The sequence below is a fragment of the Drepanopeziza brunnea genome (genome assembly GCF_022702325.1).
Source record: "Drepanopeziza brunnea f. sp. 'multigermtubi' strain 214-2 chromosome Unknown ctg6, whole genome shotgun sequence".
NCBI lineage: Eukaryota > Fungi > Ascomycota > Leotiomycetes > Helotiales > Drepanopezizaceae > Drepanopeziza > Drepanopeziza brunnea.
This window is the reverse complement of record NW_027094069.1, coordinates 1,555,857-1,574,811: the sequence shown is the minus strand read 5'-3', so window position 1 is coordinate 1,574,811 and position 18,955 is coordinate 1,555,857. Positions and strand designations below refer to the sequence as shown.

The following is an 18,955-nucleotide window of genomic DNA, read 5'->3' as shown; positions in this document are numbered from 1 at the left end:
CTGTTGGAACAAGGATACTGGGAAATCATATCGATCTCGATCCCTTGGTCTGAGTAATGTCAAGTACAAAGCTGGAGTGTAAGCATATATTCCGCTTTCAGGAGGCCCACTTTCCACATGATTGAGTTTCTTTCAGCAAAAGCAAAAACAAATCAAACCAGATCAAACAGAACAAAACGCAACCAAAACAAAGCTGGCTTCGAGAGTGAGCCAAACCACACATGAACGTGGGCCAAGGGGGTCAAGCAGCAGTAGCAGTACTGTCCATAGCGGCGGAAGCTTTCTGCACGGCCTGGGAATCATATGCATCCGAAACTAAATTATTAGTTAATACTGAGGTACTACGTAGATAGACCATGGCAGCATGCAGCTAGCTGCAAGGCTGTAGATAGAGAGTGAGTACTTGTGAAGTCGAGAATTCAAGATATCGAGATGTCTTGCTCGCGGATGGAGATCGCTGCCCAAGAGACGCCGAGTCGCCCAGCAGCAAGAAGGGGCGGTGAAATGCCTTGGTTGGATAAGCAACCTAGTCATGTGTGTAAAGGTCAAATTTCTTTGCGTTTTGATAGAGGCTCAAGGCGGATATACGTAGTATGGTCGATAAAGATGGGTAAAGCCAGTGGTGCCAGACTACAGTACCGGTAAATAAATGCAAAGCAGGGCACAGACCTACTGCTCGAGTCGGTACCGGTAGATACAGTACAACCAGGGATTTTTACCAGGGGAAGTAGGTTTTTCGAGGGGGTCGGAGTAGACTCCAATATTACCTAGGTAGTCGCATCGGTTCTTGCTCAGTAAGCAATCTGTGGGTGGGAAACTCACCGAGAGAGGGGGGAGGAGATAGGGAGAGAGAGAGATGTTTAAATATGATATATATGTATATACGTATATGTGGATAATTTCATATCCAACTGAAATGCGCACATAAATATATGTTATAAGTGATATGAATGATATAAGGTAGGTACGGCTTCGGGGCTGGAGAATTGGCTCGGCCGGCCGAAAGGTCTCCCGAAAAGCAGGCCAAACCCAAAGAGGTCAATCCATCGATCGGTCAAATCCAGCAAATCCAGCCTCCGATCCAACTTCCGAGCCGGCACCAACCTCCAACCCAACGACCTCTCTCTCTCTCTCTCCATTCCACTCCCACTCCCACGGCACTCCACATTGACTTCCTGTCACTCCCCTTCCATCAATTTGCTCCGGCGCCCTCATCAAGAGATCTCTTCGTCTTTCTCCTCCTCCTCTTCCTCCTCCTCCTCCTCCTCCTTCTCCTCCTCCTCCTCCTCTTCCTCCTCCTCTTCTCCTCCCACAACACAACCGCTCGCTCACTCACCAGCGGCAGTGCTGCTGCCAAGTAGCCCCGGGGAGCTATCCTCTGTGTGGGCGCAACCCCCCGAACCAACCACCCTCCCCCTACCCTACCCTACCCTACCCTACCCTAGCCTCATCTCAATCTCAATCTCCAATCTCCAATCTCCAATCTCCAATCTCGAGCTTCCTCACAACCCATCAATCCTTCCACAACCCGCAACCCACAACCCGCAACCCGCAACCCGCAATCCGCAGCTCGCAACAGACCGCCATCATGTCGAACGACGTCTCTCCAGATCAGATGCAGGCGCGCATCCAGCAGGCCCGTCGTGAGGCTGAGAACCTGAAGGACAGGATAAAGCGCAAGAAGGATGATTTGGCGGATGGCACGCGTAAGTAGATCCGATCGCTGCCGCTCTACAGCGTCTTGTCAACCTCGAATCCAACTGCCATGATTCCTGCGGTACCCCAATTTCGATTGTGCTGACCATGATGGCGCAGTCTCGAATATCGCCCGCAGTCAACAAGAGGCCCTACCAAAGAACACCATGATGAAGACCAGAAAGACCTTGAAGGGACATCTCGCGAAGATCTACGCCATGCACTGGTCGACCGATCGGAGACATTTAGTATCAGCATCGCAAGACGGAAAGCTCATAATCTGGGATGCATACACCACGAACAAAGTCCACGCTATTCCTCTACGCTCATCTTGGGTCATGACTTGTGCGTACGCCCCGAGCGGAAATTACGTCGCGTGCGGTGGTCTGGACAACATCTGCTCTATTTACAACCTCAACTCGAACCGCGAAGGCCCAACCCGCGTTGCACGAGAACTTTCGGGTCACTCTGGGTACCTCTCCTGCTGCCGATTCATCAACGACCGTAGCATCCTCACCTCCTCCGGCGATATGACCTGTATGAAGTGGGATGTTGAGACGGGATCCAAGGTCACCGAGTTCGCAGACCATCTCGGTGATGTTATGAGCATCAGCATAAACCCAACAAATCAGAACACCTTCGTCTCCGGTGCCTGTGATGCCTTCGCCAAATTATGGGATATCCGAGCTGGCAAGGCCGTCCAAACATTTGCTGGTCACGAGTCCGATATCAACGCCATCCAATTCTTCCCAGATGGCCACTCATTTGTCACCGGTTCCGACGATGCTACCTGCAGGCTGTTTGATATTCGTGCTGATAGAGAACTGAACCAATACGGAGTACGTCGTCTCCGCATCTTTCATAAATTTATTTTCTTGCTCTGGTGGGAAACATGCTAACAGCAAAATCACAGAGCGAAGCCATTCTTTGCGGTATCACTTCTGTCGCCACTTCGGTTTCGGGTAGACTCCTGTTCGCTGGCTACGATGACTTCGAATGCAAGGTAGGAGATCTTGCATGCAAATCCCCAGATCTCATGCTAACGTTAAAAACAGGTGTGGGACATCACTCGCGGAGAGAAGGTGGGATCGCTGGTGGGCCACGACAACCGGGTCAGCTGCTTAGGTGTCAGCAATGATGGAATGAGTTTGTGTACTGGATCATGGGATTCATTGGTACGCGAAGCTGCTACGTTGTTTTCCGAGTATTCTGCTGACTTTAGCCCCCTTCTAGCTCAAGATCTGGGCTATGTAAGAGCTCCCAACTCGAAAATTGCGGACGGTATCCCACATTCGAGCTGTGCAGAGTAGCTCACTCCGAATCCCCTGACATCCGACCACTTCTACAATCTTCTAATCAATCACCCATCAAAACCCCGATACCCCCCCGCCTTGTTAATCTCTGCAACTCGGCGTACCTGGACGAAGTTACGATTCCACGCATGCCCTAGCAATGTAGTGTTCGTTACTGAGCTGGCGATCCGGCCCGAGGGAAACGACCCGCTCAAGATGGCCCGCGATCCCCGATTCTGTGCCGAATAATTCCCCTTTTCACAACATTCTTGTTCGTATGGGGTGGTGTTGAATGATTTGCTCGTTTCTTGCGCGCCTTAAGCCCGGGCTGTTTTGCGATGATATCCTTCCGAGACATCTGGTTCCCCGGCCTTCCCCTCTCGCATCGCCTTTCTCTATTTCCTCGTCAACATGTTTCCGTAATTTCATTTTTTCGGTCAATCAAACCCAAAAGCTCTGTCTCGGGTGGTCTCGGTGGGATAGCAGCATCTTCTGGGCTGAGTCAACGGAGGGGGGTTTGCGCGCCAGGAAGGTTTTTTTTTTCTCCTTCATCTGGCTCGTCTCTTCCTCTTTGTGTCTCCCGATTCAATGTCCGTGTTAGTGTTTCGAACGTCGATAAAGCTCCAGGAGGAGAGGTTGCCCTAGCCCTTGTTAGTCTTGGGTATATGTAGATATATTAGGTGGCGGCTGGTGGGAACATGTGGACCACGCGGGCAGCGGAAGATGGAGTCTTTATTTCGAGCTTTTGCTGCCTCCTCGCTATCCATCTGGCAGTTTGGCGTCGGTCCATCATGCGCAGCTTGTACAAAATAGCCCGGATGAATACTGCATAGAAAATGAGCACTCGCTCCTTCTCATGATTGTCGTGTGAATCGGGCTATTCTCATTTGGAAGGAGTTACGCCGCTCCTGGGGGCAGAAGGCCCGGCGACTCAAAGAGGTCGATCTGTTCTGTTACACGTCCCTAGGATGCTACGAATCGGTCGGCAAGTACCACATGAAGTGCCTCTCTCTCTGTCTCTCCCTCTCCCTCTCTCTCTTTGCACGGCCAGTATTACGAATTATAAAGTGAGTGAGTAGGTAGGTAGTCACTCTTATTACCAACTCCGAATCTCAAATCTCAAACTCTCAAACCCTCAAACTCTCAAACTCTCAAACTCTCAAATTCTCAAACTCTCAAACTTTCAAACTCTCAGACCCTCGAACTCTCAAACTCTCAGACCCTCTCAATTCCTCTCAGACGTGCGTGACTCCTCGTTTTTATCTTCTTCTTTCCTCTTTCTTCATGATGCATGATCGTTGCTGACATGGTTCTCCATGCATGCACGCACCTAGGGACCATCTATCGCCGTGACAGTTCTACCCACCGACCTACCTCGGTATTCTGCACGCTTGGATTGGATATCTGAGGGTTCGAAGGGAGAAGGCGCTGTCTGTCTGAGTTGTGTACTACGTACTAGTATTTGTTACTCGGCTGAGGCAGGGGGGAATGCAGGAGGTGATGTGAGCTTAAGTAGGTAGGTACGTATGTATGTAGTATGTATGTACGTACGTAGTATGTATGTACGTATGTACTACGTATGTATGTATGTATGTATGTACCGGTATGTATGTATGTACTACGTCGCAGGCGTAAGTATTACCCCTCGAGGGTAGGGAAAACAGGGGTTTTAAAGTGGAAACTAAACTTTTAAGGCACCCTCGAGGGGTAATACTTAGGCCTGTACCGTGGTATGTATGTATGTATGTATGTACTACGTATTCATGTACTACGTACTACGTCCCAGGCGTAAGTATTACGCCTTAAGGGTAGGGTAGCCAAGGGGTTTATAATGGGAACTAAACTTTTGAGGCACCCTCGAGGGGTAATACTTACGCTTTTACCGTGGTATGTATGTATGTACTACGTACGTATGTACCACGGTACAGGCCTAAGTATTACCCCTCGAGGGTGCCTTAAAAGTTTAGTTTCCACTTTAAACCCCCTGTTTTCCCTACCCTCGAGGGGTAATACTTACGCCTGCGACGTAGTATGTATATATGTATGTATGTATGAATGTATGTATATATGTATGTAAAGAGAGAGAGGTCAAATCTAGCACCCGGCAGCGCTTGATCATCATCATGATTGTTTACTTACTATGATATGAATAAAGCATCTCTCTCTCTCTCTCTCTGAAATAGGGGGTCCGTGATGATTATAGCTGAAACCGTCTAACTTTGATCTCACCGTTTCGTAATCTTACGTACCTATTTCGTATCTGGCTGTGTGCTGCCGCCGGGCCTAAAATTAGTACCGAATTCCACGACAGATCGGCTTCGAAATCCTTGTCCGAGCCGAAGATACGGATACGTACGAAGGTATGTGTAAAGTCAACAGAGAAGGGAGAGACTCGAGAGGAAGAAGGATGGGATGGGATGGATCCTTGCAGGTGTCGAGTGGCGCGGTTGGAATGCGTGCGTGCGTAGGTACTGCGTAGGTACTGCGTAGGTACGTAAGTCTGAAGTTTCGTTTTGTTTCGATTCGGGATATACGTAGTAGGAGCGTTTGTTTGGTGTTTGTTTGGCACTTGCGTTAAGTGGTTGACATTTGGACGTTTGGATATTTGTGTATATATATGTTTGTATGTAAATAGGTATGTTCATATGTGTATATACATGTGCATATATATAGATACCCGTATATGGATACCCGTATATACGTAGTACGTAGTAGATAGGTATACACTTGGATACACATATCGATCTAAAATTAGTCCCATGGCGATGTGTACGTACCGACCTCCATGTTTCGTCGTACACGAAAAAGTCAAAAGTCACAAAGCCCCTTTCTAATTCAGATGATAGGGGCTCGAGTGGCCATCTGAAACGTCAACAATTAATCCCAAGGAACTCTAAAACAATCCTCGTCGCTTCTCCCGCGCCTTCTAGAAGAGATCAACCGTCTCCCGGTGTCCCTCGCCTCCCTTGGCCCCATCATCTCTCCAAATTACGGACTCAACAAGACCCCTTATCCATCCCTGAAAGTACACACATAACACATACGCACACCACCTTCACCACCCACAAATAGTACACACCTCCCCCCCTTCCTGGCCCAGGGAAGATAAAAAAAAAAGATAAATGGCAGCCAGAACCGCCGCCGAGGAAGAATTCGACAGCATCCTCCAGAAAGCCTCCGCGCACGCCAAATTACCCTACCACGCCAGCGACGTCCACGACTACGCCCACGACGCCGAGCACAGCGAGGACGAGGCCGACGAGGAAGCCGCATTCCTGCAGAAGCAGGTCGCCGAGAACATGCGGATGATGCCGTCCCTCGACCCCCGCGGGGGGCCCATGTACCTCCCGCACCGCGACTTCGACAGCGGGCGCACGACGGGCGTCAAGGGCGTCATTGCCGACGCCCGTAGCTTCGAGGAGGCGCGCAAGCAGCAGAGCGGGGGCGCGTCGTGGAAGAGCCGGGCGCGGAGTGGCAGTCGGCGAGGGGCTCGAACGAACGAGGAGAGCGCCGGCGGCAACAAGCGCGCGAGCACCTTCAAGGACGAGGGGGAGGGCAGCGACGACGAGGACGAGGAGGAGTTTGTGCAGCGGTGGAGGATGCAGCGGCGGGAGGAGCTCCGGCGGGAGGGCAGCGATATTCGGAATCGGAGGACGAGTCCGAGTATGAGGCGCTTTGGGCGCTTTGATGAGGTGGACGCTCTGGGGTACCTGGATGCTATTGAGAAGGTGACGCGAGACACGGTTGTGTGTGTGTTTGTTTACGATCCTGAGGTACGTTTCCCCTCCCCTCTCCCTCTCCCTCTTCCTCCTCCCCATTTCCCCTTACCTTCACCGGTCCCTCCCCCTCTCCTCTGCCCTCTTCTCCTCCGTCCCGAGAAACAACGTACTGACGTAAAACCCCAGTGTGCCGTCTCCCAAGTCATCTCCGACGCCCTCACTCCCCTCGTCTCCAAAAACCCCGGCATCCACTTCGTCCGCATCCACTACGAAGCCATCGAGTTCGACAACGCCGGCGTGCCCGCCATCCTCGCCTACAAGAACCAGGGCGACCTCTTCGCAAACCTCACCTACATCATCGACCAGATCCCCGACGACACCCTCTTCGACACCCAGGCCCTGGAGACCATCCTGCGCAACAACAAGGTGCTCTGAAGCGAAAATCAATAAAATGAATCGGCTCTTCGATGGCTCGTTCGGTGGTCACCCTCGTTGCGAGAACTCACTCACGAACGTCCTTGTTGTTGTGGTCCTCTTTTTTTTTTCTTTTTTTCTTTAATCTCATCTTATATATATCAAAAAGTTTTAGACGACCCCAGATAACCAGGCCTTTCTTTTCGGATCTTCTCTACGCTGTTTATCCGGGGGGGAATTCCTTCTTCATTTCATGCTGGCGCTCTCGGTCTTTGGGTTCTTGCTCTCGGTCTTTGGGTGGGGGAGGGAAGGGGGGTTTGGCTCTCGGTCTAGGTTTCCCGGCGTTACTTACTTACTTACTGCCTTGCCTGTATGTCTATCTATCTGTTTAGTCTCTCTCAATCACCCTCACGGTGAATTGCATTGCATTGCTTTGTACTGTAACTGTACGCATGTATATATATATATGTATATCACATGTATGTATGTATGTATATATGTATGTATCATTACCATGTACGATATATACCTATGATATCGCGTAGCGCGCAGCCTCTTTCTTTTTCCCCCCCTCTCCTCGCTCACTCACACACACACACATACTCTCTCTCTCTCTCCCTCTGCCTCTCTCTCCCTCCCGCTCCATCTCCCCTATCCCCTATCCTCTATACACTGTATACAACTAACTACATCTCCTCCCCCCTTTTCTGCACGTGAGAGAAGAAGAAGGAGTAGAAGAAGTAGAAGAAGCTCTGTAAACCAACGCCCAGTGCAGCCATTGGTGGGTGGTTGGTGGGTGTATGACATAAACATGAGTGCGAGCTTAGATAGGATAGCAGAGACAGAGACGAGAGAATATAGACAGAGGCGGAGAGAGATACAGACACAAAGCCTGGACCTCGGGTTGGGTGGTACGGGGTACGGGGTACGGGGTGCGGAAATGCCGCTGGTGCGTGCATCCTGGCACGGACAATCAATCATTCACGCACGCACCCTGCGAAGCGAAGCGAAACTGGATACGGAGGCAGGAAAAGAAGGAAAGAAGAGCATAGAGCATGTGTGTGTTCCGGCGATCATGGCGCAGAATATATTGTTTGTTCACTGGCGACATAAGCTCCGAATCCGTACAATGGGGAATCACTCGTTGTCTTGAAATCCAAAATACCTCGCAATCATCAGAAGCACCCGCCGTTGCAGCCAGTCGTGTCCAGTGTTCCATGCCTGCCATCGAAAACGCCATGTTCATCCTTCCTCCAATGCAAATTCGCCAATGTCCGGATCCCTTCCCTTAAGAACCACCTTACACGCCTCCTTGGAACGCATCGTTATCAAAAGGCGGGGGCGGGTCCAAAGCCATGAAATCCAGCAAATCCATGCCTCCAACGTTAACACCCTCCGCAGTCTGCGTAACACCTTGGTCGTTGAGATGCTGATAGAAGGCTGTACCAGGCGGTAGATACCAAAAATCTTTGCCATTGTTCGCGTTCCAGTCGCCAAAGGCATCTTGCATATCAATGCCGTTGCCGTAGGCGGGCTCAGGGCCTTGATTGTATGAATCGCCAGGGGCGGCCACAAATGAGCCTTGGTTGAGGTCAAAGGGGGTGGCTGACACGTTCAGATCTGGAAAAACAATAAATACTAGTTGAAAAAGGATGGGAGGGGACGGGTTACCAGCGCCGTTATTCACGGCGTAATTTGGAGTTGAAGCACTCCACTCTCGGATCGTGTCACTTTGATCCATCTTCTGTCTCTTGGAGTCTGCCTCATGATGCATGACTGGACTGCGATGTCTGCTGATGTTCTCGCCAGATGTGTAGTGGCCGGGAGCACTGATGAATCGGCTTCGCAGACGAGAGGTCAGAGTTTCGAGGAGATCTGCAAAACGAATTCCCAAGTGAACATCATCGACCACGCAGTTTCGTAGCGCATCAACCGCTCTGTCCATGAGTCTGATACTCTTCTCTACGTCGCTCTTCGTTGCACCGAGGGCGAATGTCTTTAGCAAGAACATGGCACCGCTGATAATTCGGAAGTAGGTGCGTACTGGGGCGTGCTTGAGATAGCCTCCAGGTAGGAGTCCATCGACTACGATCGTCAGTAGTTCACGACTTCCATCGACAACCTCCTTAACATAGTCTTGGTCAGCTGAGGTGTAGCTACCGAAAGTCGAGAGCGGCAGCTTTCCGTAGTATGTCTGCTGATTCTCTGTCAATGTAGCGCTATCGAGTCCCGTTGCCGTTCTGTTGTCTTGATGTCCAGTTGTGAGAATCCGATTGCCAGCCTCAGTACTGCATCTCTCAACAACAGCTTGAAGAGATAGAGAATTCACGTAAATTCGAACGTATTGGTATTCGATTTGCAGGATGCATCCAATGTACTGAGGTAGCTTGAATCTCTGAAACTCAGTCATCCATGCTCTCAGCATAGGCTGGAAGTCTTTCAGTAGCTCGATGTAAGTCGAATCATTGATAATTCTCGTAGTATGCTGCCTCGACTTGAAGAGCTTGTCATTACCGATTCGCATAGCGTTACTGATACCAGCCCAACAGTGGATGATCTGATCATCTAGCTCCAGATTCGGGATGTAGTTGAAGCCGGTGCTCACAGTTGTATTTGTCTCAGGAGTCTTACCGTCTAACGAAGCTTTTCTCTTGCGGGGAGCGAAGGCGGGATCGCCAACGCGCAGGTTCTCGGGAACCATATTTGTCCATCCAAGACGACCGGCCAGTTGTGTGACGTATATCAGCAAAAGCCGCTTGATTCTAGCAGCCCGCAGACGATATGCCTCGTCTTCGTACTCAGGCCGAGTCATCTCTCCCCCCTGAGCTAAAAGCTCTTCAATCTCATCAAAAACACCAAGCTCGTAAGATAGACCCATTGCTGTGCTCAGCAGCATCCAACACATGCGGTCACTTCTCCAAGCCGGCTCTAGCCAACTTTCAATTCTCTTGCCACCGACACCTCTGGGGAGACGAGGCATGCCATCATCGTCTGTGCTATAAGTATCTGGAGTATCGTAGGAAGGAAGCATCAGCTCGTCTGTTGCCTCTGCAGGAGGGAAGTGAAGCGCTCGAGGATGCCATTCTGTCAGGATCATGAGACTTTCAATCGTGCCTAGCGTTCTCAGACTGCCTTTCCGCAAGCCACGCCAAGGTGCTGTGCTCGACGTCTGAGCCTCGGATTCTCCTCCAGAGCCGCAGAAACCACCTCCAAATGCTTCCTGGCCCCACAGGCAGCGTTCGATCATTCCCCGAAGATAAGTCCAGAGTTGTTCATGGATAGCATGCGATCTACAATGGCCTCCGGGACCTGGGATCTGTCGGTAGCGAGTAGCGATTGTCAGAAGAGTGACAGTCAGAATAGGCTCTTCGATGAGCAACGTATGGTGGGTTCCTGTATCTCTGAACGTTGGTGGGGAGATTGGTGTTAGTGGACTGAGGTATTCATAATAGCTGGGCCGGTTAGCCCTGGTCACACATCTTAGCCGGCTAGGTTTCACGTACTAATCAATATAGTCGATTGCTTCGCTAGGAGTAAACCATCCAGCTCGCACAAATCTGAATCGGGACCAGGCCTTTACTGCATCCTTATAGCCTTGTTCCTGTATTCTCTCTGGTCGCCCATTTGGTGCTACGGAAGATAAAGAGGGATCAATGGTGGTATCTCTCCGTCGCTTTGGAGGCCTCATACCGCTGCTGACCTGGATGGGTTGGTTGAGGTTGTGTAGAGGAGAAGCCAATGCCTGGTGGCCAGGCGTAGTACTATTGGGCATAGAAGATACCTGGCTGTTGTTTCTCTTGTGACCTGGACTTCAAAAGTTTGAGCATCTCAGCCTCAATTTGACATAAACACCAACTTACCTATTTGTCGCAGCCTTATACAATAGATCCAGAGCATCGTGGGGTCCTGATTCAACATTAGCTTCATTTCCAAAGCCTCAGTAGGGCTCGAGCCTACCATAGACCTCTCGTCGCATAACCTCCTGTGCCTCCAAGTTCTCCAATTGTGTATTTGACCCATCGGATTGTCGCTCGTCTTTTGGAAAATCGCCTTTCCGCTGTTCTGTCGGCCGGCGCAAAGGCTGCGTTCTGCCGATGGATCCACCAGGCGTCAACGGCGGTCCAGGAGCCGCGGGCGCATTATCCACATACTGGTTTGCTGATCTGGCGGATTCTGAAGCACCTATTGACGACTGTCTGATGCTGGCGTGAGGGGAGCTTTGTGGCATCTTCCTGCTGTTGCGAACGAGGTAGTCGTCCTGTTCGTAGCCATCCAGGCTATCGGGTCCGCCTTCTTCATTCTTCCTCTTTCGTCTTGTAGCAGAGAAATAGCATTCTTTGCTTTCTCGTCGGCACCTCACACATGGTGGTTCGTTTGGGTTATCGACAGATCCTAAGTCGCATTTTACCTTTCTGCCGGAGGGTCAGCAATTGTTTGGATTCGATCTGGATAATAAAGAGAGATGAGTGAAAGAGCGATAGAGTCGTACCTTCTTCTGCAAGGGATGCAGGCCTAGGTTCACACGGATATATATTAGCATTATTGATTTGAAGGGTGCTAAACAAGAGAAGAAACAATAGTAGCAAAGAACGGTATCGCGCCTCAGCGGCAAAACCGACTGACTTGGTAAACTCGCTTGTGTTGCTGCTGTTGCTGCTGGCCCTGGCCTGGAATTGGACTTGGACCTGGACCTAGACCGGAGGGGGACCCGGAGCCATTGTGGTTCTCTGGCGGTGGTCGTTGTGTTGACGGTGATGTCGATGTTGATGTCGACATTGACATGGACATAGTGCTCGCGGGGTTGTCGATCTATCGGCGTGTGCCGATACAAGGCGGAACGCTTGGAATCGGCGGTGCACAAAGTGGAGGTCTCGGAGATCAAAGTTCGGCTCGACTCTGTAAGTCTAGGGAATACGACACCAGATGTTGTGCGGCGCAATGTGACCAGCAGAGGGCTAGAGAGAGCAAGAGACGCAGCAGAGCTTGGTGAGATTGTCCTCCCTTATCTTCGATGGGACCTGCAGCTGTGGTGTGGGTGGCACATATTAACGACGATAAGTAAGGAATCCTTACACAGCATAGGTGGAAATTGAAAGTGGAATTCAACAGCCAGTCAGCTATATTATATATTTATTCTGAATAGATATCTCGGAAGGCGATAATTCACTTTCACTTCCGGGTTTCTATCCTCAGCGCTATTTTCGTTGACGAGTATAGCACAATACAGAGAAAGATCGCTGGTAAGGCTATACCAGAGTCCTTCCTCGCCTTGCTAGGTATCTCCCGGCTTCTCATTTCCCCCAACTCAGAGCTTTCAACTCGACACTTTTCCAAGGCAAGATTTTGTCTCCGCGATTGGGTCGCTATCCAGCTTTCGCGTTCAGATTCCTCGCTTTTTCTTTCACCGGGCACTCAGGCCGAGCAAATCACCATCCATCGAAGTTTCCGAATCCTCCAGTCTTTATCTTTTTCTTAGCAGGCTCGGCTTCTGGTATTTCGTCTTCAGGGGCGGGTTTCCTGCTGCCGGTAGCCTTGACAGCATTCAAATACTTGCCTACACCACCCGATTGCTCGCTCTGCTCGATAGTCCCGTCATTCCTGATCCGCTTGCCCGTCCAGGTTGTTTTGTCGTCCTCGGTTCCTCCTTGTCTCTTGATCTCCTCTTTTTGCTTCTCGAGCTCATCCCTCTCGCGTTTCTGCTTCTGAAACTCCTCGAATGGGTCGACAAATACCACAACATTTTCCATAACGATATCCTCAAGAGGCCGGTTTCCATCGTCGCCTGGAACATTCTCCAGCTTTGTGAGCACATCCATACCGCCGACGACTCGACCGAAAATGGTGTGTTTCCGGTCCAGATGCTTCGCTGGCTTGTAGGTAATGAAGAATTGGCTCGAGTTGGTATTCTTGCCCTTGTTCGCCATGCTCATGACACCTCTTGCGTCGTGTGTCAGAGGACCATCAAACTCGTCCATAAAGTTCTTACCCCAGATACTTGTTCCTCCCTTGCCTGTCCCGGTAGGATCCCCACCTTGAATCATAAAATTCCGGATGTTGCGATGGAATTTTACTCCGTTGTAATACCCTTTCTTCGCCAAGTGAACAAAATTCCATACAGCCCGTGGTGCCGTTTCTGTTTGTAACTCGATATTCAAAGATCCCATTGAGGTTTCAATCCGAGCATAACCCTTGATCTTTACTCTCTTAGGCCGAAGCATATACTCCTCGTCAGTAAGGAGCGCTCTCTCGCCGCTTGTCTCGGGGGTAAGTCCGGTAGATGTAAAACTTGCTGCAGCTTTACCCGTTGTAAACTGTGCCGCATTGTAAGCCACCTTCTTTTCCTGTAACATCGACGGCTTGGGAGGAGCACTGGAGGCTCCTGGCTTGGCCAAAGCTTTGGATCGATTAACATCACCCCCTGCTTCGCGTTCTCTCCTGGCCTTCTCCACAGCTTCTTTCGCTCTCAGAACCTTGTCTCCTACCCTGCCTAAGGCGTCAATGTTCACACTCCCCTTCTTCCTTTCTTCCTCTTGCTCCTTCGTAAGCACCGTCTCTCCCTCCTTCACAAAGTTGAATTGACTCAAATCCCTGCTCTCCAGATTCTGCGGATCCTGTAGCGTAATGATATCCGACCTCCCGAAATCCCGATCATCAACCAAGTCCTTCCACGTCTTAGCCTTGATATTCAGCCTCTCAACCGTCTCCCAGGCAAAAACGTTCGCCTCGCTGCCATGTCGTATGGCCACAATATGCGTATTGTCCGTAAACACCTTGAACGTAACAGGATCCACCATCTCTCCCTTCCCATCTCCAGCCCCCATGCCCCCATCATGCGCATCCGTGTCCCCGTTACGCGCGAAGTTGAGCTTTATCAAATCCTTATCTTTCATCGGCTTGCCAGTCACCGGATTCGTTCCATGCTTCTCGAGCCATTGACTGATTACCTCAACGTCGAATATCGTGCCTTCTGCTGTGCAGACTGGGTGTTTGAAGGGTTGGAGACTCGCGGCGCAAAAGTTGAAGGGCAGTCTCTTGAAGTTCGCTCCATTTGGCGCTTTTTGGTTGACGTTCGAGCCAGCGCTGGCGGAGTACGCGTCGGAAGAGGACCACTCGGAGTGGGTAATCTAGCAAACAGTCAGTGCAGGTTCTATAGCATGACCGGAGGCGCTTTTGTCGAGGTCGCGTAGGTGAGTTTCGAAGTGTCGAGGCCATTTGGGAACATACGTATAGCTTATCCGTACCTGTGATATTGTTAGCAATGATGGATTGCTAAGCTTCGGGTTTTCCTGGAGCCTACCTTTACCCATTTTGCAGTGTGTGAGGGTTGACTACGTTGACTACCTTGTATTGTACTGTGGCGGCTGTTTATAAAAGTTGATGCCAAGATCAGATGAAGATCTGATCTAATCTAATCTTGCTCGGTTAAATGGCTCCACCTTTTCAACGACTTCACTCCATCCGTCTCAGGACATCATTAATATTGGTCTCCAATTCTAACTCCTCACTCCTTTGTTTCTTGGGTCACAAACAAATTGAATTCGCTCTAAATATGCGGCTTGGTTGTTGTATATATCGATAACTTCGTGTCTGCTTAAAGCCAAGTGGTTCCACCAGATTGGAGAAGTACTACTGACCGTGAGGACTTCAAGAACTCCAACCCGAGTCAAAATCCATGGCCCCCAAGTGTAACTCCCATAACAATGCATCTTCTTCTGTGTACATGCGCCTACTGGTATCCATACCGAGCTTTGGGTGACTAAAATGCAGTCTTTGAGCATTGTCTGGCTTTTCTATTTTCTCCCGATGTATTTCCCTCTCGGGCGGCTTTTCAAGCTACTTGCTTGGAAGTTCGTTGCTGTTTAACGAACAAAGCTTGGGTCTCTAAGACTTCAAATCCGTTATTGAGAAGCATTGCTGTAATCTCGGCACGGTGAACCTGAGAGATGCTAGCATGATCTGTTCTCGATGCAAGTAAAAATCGTTTCTCGTTCTGCACTTGCTTATTATTTCTGATGATGCTCTAATGCTTCTAAACTTTCGTAAGGCTAAGGAATAAAAGGCCTTGATGAAGCGCATGTCCAATATGGACGACAAAAACTGCCGCAATGAGAGCGCAAGAGGTGTGTTCAATGCCCGCAGTAAAGGTTATCAACTTTCAAGGAACACAGTGAGCGCCCAGAAGTACGATATTCCTGTGGATATATCTCAAGCCCTTTAGCATATACTTGTTCTGGCAAAGAAGTACGAAGTCTGCTTGATTGGCCAAGTGGTCCTCCTCTACCGGAGAGAAATTTCGTAGTCTCCTGGAACGCGAACTCAGCCTATAGGTTAAGCGTCCGGGTTGCTGCTCAATTTGTGCCGGCTGCGCTAGCCGTGTTTATCATCACGAGGGTACTGTTTGGTTTCCCGAACGGTTGTCAACAACAACAAAGTCAACACCGCCGAACACAACCCCATCAAGCAATTCTGCTGCGCTTCGCAGGGCCTCCTTTCCCGACACTCGGTGTCACTATTCAACTCGCATTCCTCTCGCTACAATCCCTGCACAGTTGGTGCTCTCATTCAAACCATGTCCGAACAGGGCAAAGCCAACAGCGCGTTTCTTCGGAGATGCCAGAAGATCAAAGACACACTCGGCCGCGATCCCACGCGTAAGATCTCTGTATCTTGACCAGTTGATTGATGTTACTAATGGCTGTATTAGATTGGGAACTCATGGCTCTGAGAATGCTCCCCCTTCCTCCTGCTAGCCAGCCGTACCTCGTAACCCCGGAAGGTGTCAAAGTGAATTGCCCGCACCAGATGCGTGAAGTTCTAGCCCGCTGCGAATTGATGGATGATATCACCGGACTGAATGAAATTGGTTCTCAACTCAACGTGTACGTCGAGCGCGACGCCTCACCTCCCATTGGAGACCCTTCATCTTATTTGGCGCCAATCTCTTCCTCCACGTATACCGCATCCTCTTCCAACCCCCCCTTTCCCTTCCAAAGAAATGCGCAGCGCGGAGAGGATGCTGGCCATGACGGACCGGCCGGACCAAGCAAGTGTACATATCCCGACCCAGACGATCACAACCTAATCGACTTGACCACGTCTCCGCGTCGGAATCCTACAGGCGACCCTGAAACCGGTGACAGGTCCAGCCTTATTAAGTCTGTTCGACAACCTCCCATGTTCAACTTCTCAACCCCAACAAGACGTAACAGAGTCACCGAAGGCATCGTTGCGACTCCCACACCTACCAATTCAGGCAGACAACCCCGCAAGTCGTCGGCCAGCAAGCGTGTCCATACTCCACAACAAATTGAGTCCGAGTCAGAAATTTCCCAACCAAAGCGTCGTGCTAGTCAGTCCAGGAAGTTGAGCTTGTCGGGAGTCACGACGCCGGTTCGCCCACGTAGGTATTCATTTCTTCTATTTCTTGCTTTCCCGACTCCCACGGCACCATAGAAAGGAACATGACTACATTTCAATCCCATCATGAAATGTTTATGGACAGGCATTTGCTAATTTTTTACGTCCTGCAGCTACTAATCGCAAGAGCTCAGCCACGCCACGGTCAGTAAGTCGGACGAAGAAGCAGGTAGCCACTCCGCTTGAGACTAATTCGCAGGATACTCTACTTTACTCCAAGTACTACGATGAGTTGCTTCAGGTTCCCAATTTCCAAGCGGGGATGGGACTTCAGGCACAAAATCAGATGATCCCAACCTACAATCCTTACGACCCTAATCCTGGCGGCATGACCCTACAAAACAATAGTCTCGCATACGGTGATCAGTCTCGGGCATACCCTCAACCTGTCATGGCTCTTAACCATGGATACAACTACCCGGCGCAGGCAGTGGAAAATAGTCGCGGAATTGACGAGTCTATGCAGGCGATGAATCAGCAGAGACAAGACGAAATTCGCAGTCAGCAGGAGGAAAGTGAAAATCAAGAATCAAAGCCTCCGTATATTCCTGTTTACACGCCCCCACGTCCTGAGATGACCTCTGCGAAAACTGAACCACCACATTCCATCCACGCAGGCTTGTCAGGTATGATGGAGACTCCCGCACGTCCTGTGATGAACTCTTCCTATTTTGGGCCACAACAGTCCGGCCGCGAAAGCTCATCAAGCATGATGGAGACTCCGCCACGTGCTGCGTTGGCTTTGGCAAATGTTGGACAGCGACAGTTTCTGCACAGAAACTCGCCAGGCACCCCAAACATCATGATGAGCACAAACATTCCATCACAACACTCACCTTTCGGGGGCTCACTTGATATGCTCAAGACTCCGCCCGAATACATTCTGAGCTCTCCACTCCAGACGAAAAGCAATCAATCTAGCGGTCGCTCCCGATCTAGCAACAGAGCAGTTCCGGTGTGTGATGACTGTCGCAAGGCGAAGGTCTATTGTGATACATCCCTAGGCCTCAGTGGTGGAGGTTGCAAACGATGCCGACACACCAACCGTAATTGTTCCCTCCTGGCAACTAATACTCCTAGAGCAAACCAAGATCCCAACCTAATCCAGTCTATTGAAGGACCGCAGCTGCAGCTGGGTGACCTTCTCCCCCGACCAGGCTCTTCCGCAGAGACTGTTGGCTATGCAGCAGCTCTCAAGCCATCTGCTCCGTTATACAGCGCAGATGATGATGTGGTCCATGCTCGCGCGCAGTTGATTCAAAAGAACACAGCGAAGAAATTGCCACGCCCTCCACCGCATCCATCTCAACTCGGTCAGTTCGTGCTCCAACCCTTGCCTCGACAGCAGCTTCAGTATGGTCAGTCCACGGCCAGTCCTGGTGGTTACTATCATCCAGCCATTTCCTCGCATCCTCAATCTTCCGCAGCGGCCCTACCACCAGTTCCCAATATGTATCAATACCAAACAGTCGCCACAAATTCGGGGTACCAATACACGGGCCTACCTCCAGCCAATTTCGAGCGTAATATCCGTCAGTTCCCAACCGGCAATCTTCGATTCGGGGATTCTACTGGCCATCCTCGTACATACCCACAGCCACTCCCCGGTAACGGTCCTGTAAATATGTCAGCCTTTGCAAGACGTGTCCCGGATCCTTTCCGACAGATGCCAATGCTCCATCCTGGTGCATCGTCTCTGCCACAGAGCAGTGGCTCGCCTTCCCCCGCTCCCAGCCATCCGTCCACAACAATCAGTCGCCGTCAACTGGTCCGATCATCTGCGCCAACTCCCGAACTCATTCCAGCTCTAGGCTCTTTTACGGAGTTTTTCGAACATCCAGAGGCGGAGGCCAAGTGGCGCAGCGATGCTGTGACTGCTACGCTGGCAGATAAGTCGAAGCCAGAGGAGACTGGTGATTGTGCTGCTGCTGCTTCATCTTCCCCTCCACCTGAACTTCCTAAGGCTAAGGCAAAGGCGAAAGGAAAGGCGAAGGCGAAGGCGGTCCGCCCGTTCAACGAAATCGCTGACCCGGTCTCGCCATTCTACACAGAGTTCTTCAACGACCCCGAGGCAGAGGCAAAGTGGCGCAACGATGCTGTGGCCGCTGTATTATCCCAGAAAGATATGCCGGAGAAGAACGCAGAGGACGAGAGATAGTGGGTCGGCGGTGCTGTTCTACTCTCAGGATCTCCTTCTGCTGTTTATTCTTGGCACATGTCTATACGTCGAGCTTGGTTGTCCTGACCCTTTTTATTATGACTGGATGACTGTAATGTACGAGATACCCCATTTTTCATTTTTTTCATTTCCCCACGTGTTTTTCTTTTTGCCGTGTACACCATCACTCAGGTTGGGTCTGGAGGGACCATATTGGAGCTTGGAGCTGCGTGCTTGGTGATCGTGGTCAAGGTGCTTTC

The 18,955-nt window shown here is 50.6% G+C and overlaps 5 protein-coding genes across 5 annotated transcripts; 3 read left to right on the top strand and 2 right to left on the bottom strand.

The window, feature by feature from the left end:
• Positions 1-1,588: 1,588 nt before the first annotated feature.
• Positions 1,589-3,236, top strand: L3040_004279 (uncharacterized protein; the record flags this gene model as incomplete). Its single annotated transcript, XM_007288942.2, has 6 exons — positions 1,589-1,706; positions 1,816-2,534; positions 2,609-2,698; positions 2,751-2,870; positions 2,929-2,945; positions 3,146-3,236. The coding sequence occupies 6 exons, from the start codon at positions 1,589-1,591 to the stop codon at positions 3,234-3,236; spliced, it is 1,155 nt and encodes a 384-aa protein (XP_007289004.2).
• A 2,873-nt stretch (positions 3,237-6,109) lies between these two features.
• On the top strand, positions 6,110-7,141 carry L3040_004278 (uncharacterized protein; the record flags this gene model as incomplete). The annotated part of the gene is made up of 2 exons (XM_007288943.2): positions 6,110-6,760; positions 6,893-7,141. The coding sequence occupies 2 exons, from the start codon at positions 6,110-6,112 to the stop codon at positions 7,139-7,141; spliced, it is 900 nt and encodes a 299-aa protein (XP_007289005.2).
• Positions 7,142-8,420: 1,279 nt separating this feature from the next.
• On the bottom strand, positions 8,421-11,660 carry L3040_004277 (uncharacterized protein; the record flags this gene model as incomplete). Its single annotated transcript, XM_066154390.1, has 7 exons — positions 8,421-8,740; positions 8,792-10,572; positions 10,624-10,929; positions 10,981-11,026; positions 11,078-11,413; positions 11,529-11,532; positions 11,610-11,660. The coding sequence occupies 7 exons, from the start codon at positions 11,658-11,660 to the stop codon at positions 8,421-8,423; spliced, it is 2,844 nt and encodes a 947-aa protein (XP_066011920.1).
• An 886-nt stretch (positions 11,661-12,546) lies between these two features.
• L3040_004276 (uncharacterized protein) lies at positions 12,547-14,427 on the bottom strand (the record flags this gene model as incomplete). Its single annotated transcript, XM_007288945.1, has 3 exons — positions 12,547-14,244; positions 14,345-14,361; positions 14,418-14,427. 3 exons carry the CDS (start codon positions 14,425-14,427, stop codon positions 12,547-12,549), a joined length of 1,725 nt encoding a protein of 574 aa, XP_007289007.1.
• A 1,262-nt stretch (positions 14,428-15,689) lies between these two features.
• Positions 15,690-18,695, top strand: L3040_004275 (uncharacterized protein; the record flags this gene model as incomplete). The annotated part of the gene is made up of 4 exons (XM_066154387.1): positions 15,690-15,771; positions 15,825-16,520; positions 16,651-16,685; positions 16,737-18,695. The coding sequence occupies 4 exons, from the start codon at positions 15,690-15,692 to the stop codon at positions 18,693-18,695; spliced, it is 2,772 nt and encodes a 923-aa protein (XP_066011919.1).
• Between the last annotated feature and the right edge of the window lie 260 nt (positions 18,696-18,955).